The sequence below is a fragment of the Propithecus coquereli genome, unplaced genomic scaffold, assembly GCF_000956105.1.
Source record: "Propithecus coquereli isolate 6110/MARCELLA unplaced genomic scaffold, Pcoq_1.0 Scaffold247, whole genome shotgun sequence".
In the NCBI taxonomy this organism is placed as follows: Eukaryota; Metazoa; Chordata; class Mammalia; order Primates; family Indriidae; genus Propithecus; species Propithecus coquereli.
In genome coordinates, this window is record NW_012148030.1 from 1,195,778 (window position 1) to 1,201,305 (window position 5,528).

Below are 5,528 nucleotides of genomic sequence, written 5' to 3' on the forward strand. Positions count from 1 at the left end.
AATAATAATAATAGTACTAAGTGATTTGGGCCCAGAATCTCAGACATCTAGAATTGTTTCTCTTTCTTAAATGAGTCAATTCATTCATCCATCCAAGCATCCATTTCTATATCCATTTATGCATACAAGACATCCTTAGTTTGCTAATTCTATATTCTTATGACTTCTATCATAGGAGTATCTTCCATTAAACAGAAGACAGTACATTTTCTTAATCAGCATGAAATAGCACAAATTAAGACGGGAAACTCCTAAATATTATGTAAATATTCTTAAAAGTCTCTTACCATAACTTAGAACAAGAGAGCCTTCCATAGCTTTTATATTCTCTTTCCAAATATTTAATCCATAGTTCTCCAGAGAAAAGTGTCACTCCATAAATTAATATTACTATATTAGAGACAGAAATGATCTCAGGAGTTTTGCAGGGCTTTGCCCTGAAAGAATATGTGAACATGTTAGTTTGCATATCAAAAGCTTCTCCACCTCAGGAGGGCATCTCAAAGGTCAGTAGCAGCTGCTTTCCAAAGTGATGCTGCAGTCTCAAACCTGTGGTTCTCACCTGCTTTGAAGGACAAAGCAAGGTCTACATGGAACCACAGGGTTCCATGAGCTAATCAAAGAATGTCCGCCAGAGAGACAGACACCTGTGGCTAAAAGCAATTAGCCCAAGGGACAGTTCCTGCTTAAACTCCTGACTACCTGTCTCAATCCACAATAAATAGATAAAGAAATATGGAGCCACTATATCTCTGTTTAACCCTTCTGTTAAGCGATAGTTTTACCTTAGAACTTAGAAGTTTGTCCTTGAAAGATTTTGTAACCATTTGTTCACACAGATAGAGTTAGTTAAGGGATCTATAGAAGCCGTTTGAAATACTTTTAAGCTAAAACGAACAACCTGTTATTATGTAAATCTGTTACCCCTGGCAACCGATCTCTGTACCTATAAATACCCATCAAAAACCACTCATGGCCTCACAATTGACGGGGATATTGTGGGGACCACCGAGCACCCCCGCTTTGCTTTTTATCTTTATAAATCTATAAACCTATACCTTCGTCTCTGTGTATCCTTTTATTTCTATTATTTTCCATTTTCTATTATTTTCTTATCCTTTGCAACAACCCTGCCTAAGGGATCTGATTTTTTGCTGGGAGCGTAGCTAACTCCCTGTAGCAAAGTAGAAACAAAAGAGCTTTTAAAGATACTTCAAAGCCAGGTGTTAAACTAATTAGGACATATCTACCCATCAAGGTCTAAATGAGTCCTCTCCCTCATTCCATAAGCATGGGGAAGTTTTAATCTTATTTATTCATTTGACATAATACAACATTTCATTTGTACAAGGTGATCTTCACTTTAAAAAAACTTATAGAACTATCAGATCTTTCTAAAGTTTTATATAGCTGGCCAATTCTACAGATCTGTGAAAGTAGAAGACAATAATACTAATTCATAATTATCTTCATTATTCTATAATATAGAAGAGAAACATAGATTAGAATATTTGGAATTGTTTACAAGAATAAAATGCCTCACTAATTATAGAATGACTTAAATTAGAGAATGCTGCTAATTAGCTGTGAATACATGGTATTAAAACAAAAACTTGCCCACATTATTCTTTTTTGTGGGTAATGAGTGAAAAGAATGTGATTTCTTTGCCAATTGGAAATCTCTCAGATTTAAATTCCATGTTGTATGATACAAAAATATTATCTTAGAACGATTTGTTACTTAATTACTAATTAAAAGGTAAACTTCACATTAGTGATAGCAAAAACCTAGTTTTAACATGCCCAAATCTAACCCAAATTAGAGGCTTATGTCAATATCCTGCATATAATATTCACAAATTTTGTATGAATTTGTATTTGCTTATGATATAAATGAGGTTCATTTAAAGTTTTAATTCTCTTTAAAAAAAAACCATTTATGCTACAAACCATGAGATAAATATTGTACTATTGAAATTGTCAAATGTATGTTGAAAATAAACTAGCCTAATTCCTGGAGCATTCTCCATATAATATAGCAGAAGCATACTGCCAAGAGCTTTGAATGTACATGTCTTAGTTCATATAAAGATAACATTATCTATTTATCCATCCATCCTTCCATCCATCCATCCATTCACTCCTTTGTTAAACTTTTCTCCTGGAAAATAGCTAAATATACTTTAAAAGGATTTTTTCCCCTGCAATAATGACACAGCCTCAATTGTCTACCCACTTACTGATGCAGAGTTTCCATTTGGTCCTCTTGATCGAACCATTCTCCCTAGAACTTCTACACCATCTGATGTAATATTAGCCGATGCATTAATTGCCTTCTCACCCACTTGCTTGCAGTCAATAACCACTTTGGCCAAAGTCTCACTGACAACGATGTGTAGCTAGGTAAAAGTAAAGACGTTTTAGGAGGTAAGAAGCAGGAGGAAATATCAATCAAATTTGTATGATTGTATGACACATCACAAAGTATCAAAGAGAAGAGAAGGAATTCCATCATCATGTACTTTGTTAGAGGAGAAAATTCCTACTTTTACCAACTCCGCGATTTTTCCACATTCAAGTATCATCTCTATTTTTATCTAATTAATACTTCTCTTTAAAATGACTATGAAATGATTCACTTTTTAAAAATCTAGCTTTACTCAAAAGCAATATCATCTTCGAAATTACAGGACTGCTGGACTAGCTATGCCTTTTCTGAATGCACATTAAAATAAATGTAAAAATATTAAAATTAAAAATTCTTGTTGATGTATCACCAACAATCATCTAAGGTACTCCCAGTGGTTAGAAAACCTCACCTTGATAATACTTATCTAATTTAGAATGAGGAGAGGAGATCCAGAATCCAAGGGGGTAGGAGGAACGCTTTCTGGTGACTCCAGGCCCAAATGGAATAAAGCCCTTTGTTTAGTATATGGCAGAATTTTCTCAAACCAGAAGAATCTGGAGGTTCATGATCATATTTTTAGAAATATTCACATTCTTTGTAAAGACTTGTAAAAGTGCGTGTGATGATCTAGGTGATAGTCAAAGGTAAGTATATTCTAGATGAACTAGCTAACCATGTTGTGACCAAATTCTGCCATAAAATTTCAGTGCTTATATATGCATTTCAATTTATGATGGCATTAGCCTCATGAGTACTAGAGTACTTATTTGTGGCACGCTAATGAGCTAAAAGAGTGTAATTAATAAGTAAATATGATTTCACCTTAAGTGAAAGCCAATAGAAGTTACAAGTAGCTGTCTAAGGGAAGGGATCACTGTAGTTCAAAGAGAAAAAGTATTGGGTAATATGAATCAAGGTTATGAGATGGCAGTACTATGGCAGCTAGTACTGAATTCACATTGCAAGCAGAGGTTGAATGTCAGTGAAATAATGTCATCTTTCCTATTAAAATGGTGTTACTTTTAATTTTATGGGTTTTGTTCAACCTAAACTTATTTTTGTTTCATTGTTGTGTAACAGCTGAAGGTACATGGACTTATACCAATTTTTATTTAATGTTTTGTTTAAGTTACATCATGATAAAAATAATTTAAGTCAACAGTAGAACCCTTAAGGATCTTTTTCCTTCAAAAAGGAGTTAACCATTACCCAAGTAGAGAAATATTGCTGGAGTAAACACCAACACATTCCTTGCTTCTTATTACAACTTCTGTTATAATCATTCAGTATGGTGTCACTTGACTCTTGTGTGGTTTTGAGTCTTGGGACACTTTCCATTATTATAAATTACAGAAGTTTTCATGCTGGGTGCTAGAAAACCTAGTATATAATACCTATAATACTTTAAGAACTCTTAACTTGTGGGGAGATTTTTCATGTTTTAAAAAATTTTGCTTAACAAAAGTAGATTTGAAAAGTTTTCAAAAATATGTTGTTTCTTTAGTTGCACTTAAGTGCCCATTTATATAATTATTAACTTTTTGAGAGTGACCTTGAGGCCACACTTCATATTCAAAGTGTAAAAAATAAAGCTAATTGAAAATCAATGAGAACTTAAGGTGAAGTATTTATTCACTTATAAGTCTATGAATTAATCAAAGTTGATTTCTACAAATTGAATCTGCATTAAGGTTTTCCATCAATAGGTCTATTATAAAGTATTTTGTTATATGATAAGTTTTTTTGTTTATCTCTTTCGATTTGTTAACATTTAAAGTAGAGGAAAGTCTTTCTTCATATAACTTTTAAAAACTTGAAGGTTTATAATTTTAAAACCAATTTTTAATGGATGTTACTTCTGGGTCTTTGAGTTCTTCTGGTAAGGTAAGTAAAGCTTAACATTCACCTAAGACTCATCAAGAATTCTTTGGAATGAGAATTAACAGTTCATCCCTAAACCAGAGGCTAAAAATGACAATGTTTCTTCTAACACTCATGAAATCTCAAATACTCTATGTCTCTCTTGCAATTTTTCTTGACTACTTAGCAATTGACTCTGCATAACCAAGAAAAGAATCATGCCAAGAGGAACTTGGTGAGTAAACAATGTTAAGTTCAAAGAGCTGCTAGTGGCACCATTTTGAACCATGAGCTAATAAATCTCCAACTGTATCTCATGTGCTTTTCAGATGTCTTTACCTCTGGTAGTATAGTTCTATTAAATAGGAAAAAAAAAACAATTTTCTTAAGCAATTGTTCCTATGCAATTATGTGGTATGCCATTATGATATTGAAAACCACAGAAAGTAGCAAAGTTGTGTAAATTAGATTGATTTGACCACATTTTAGGTCATGAGACAGAAGCCAAGAAGCAACATCCCTTCTCTCACTCTTACAGGGCAGGAAGGGCCTGGTTTGGGATAAGGGTTTTTTCTGCACCACCTGGTAAATGCTCTGCTAGTCCTACATTCTCGGTGCTGCATTTCTAAACAGCTCAGAGATCAGTGGGATTATCCACCAAATACAAAGGCAACAATAGATGTTGGAAGAAAGCATGTCTACCCTAGTGATCACCGCAAGTGTTTCTGAGAAGTAAATTTTAAGCAACATAGTTCTATCACAAGTGCCAAGTTATTAAAATACGAACAAGTTAAGTTAGGTTTTACAAAATTTTTCCCTGGGGTAATTTTAATGATGGCAGTGATGTGTTATATTTGTATGTACATAAAAATATCAGTGCAATCAGTTATCTCTATTTTCACATTTTAAGATGATTCATCTGGCTATGCCTTCATCTGCATTGGTGACCAGGTAGACCAGAGATCTTTTCTACATCATTATGTAGCAAATGAGCAACCGTGTGTTTAGTAAAATAGTAGACCTAACTACATTGTTCCTCAAAAGAGAAAACTGGACTATTCTTATCAATATTTTCTGGAGTGCCTGATTTAAAAATTCACATTTCAAGGGCCCATCTCAGAACTACCAAATCAGAATGTCTGAACACTGTTTAAAAGCCCGAAGGTAATTCTTACTCCAATTGAAATATGAGATCATAAGCCCTATGGAATTTTTTATACGTCTCTGTCGTTTGCCCAACAACAAATAGAATAAAGAA

The 5,528-nt window shown here is 33.6% G+C and overlaps 1 protein-coding gene across 1 annotated transcript in view; it reads right to left on the reverse strand.

The window, feature by feature from the left end:
• The window catches only part of COL14A1 (collagen, type XIV, alpha 1), a 220,417-nt gene that overhangs the window by 69,561 nt on the left and 145,328 nt on the right, over positions 1-5,528 (reverse strand). The window contains exons 26-27 of the mRNA XM_012646547.1: positions 4,973-4,995; positions 2,241-2,399 (exon numbers count right to left, since the gene is read on the reverse strand). Coding sequence (XP_012502001.1) covers positions 2,241-2,399; positions 4,973-4,995 — 182 coding nt within the window. The remainder of the gene's footprint in view (positions 1-2,240; positions 2,400-4,972; positions 4,996-5,528) is intronic.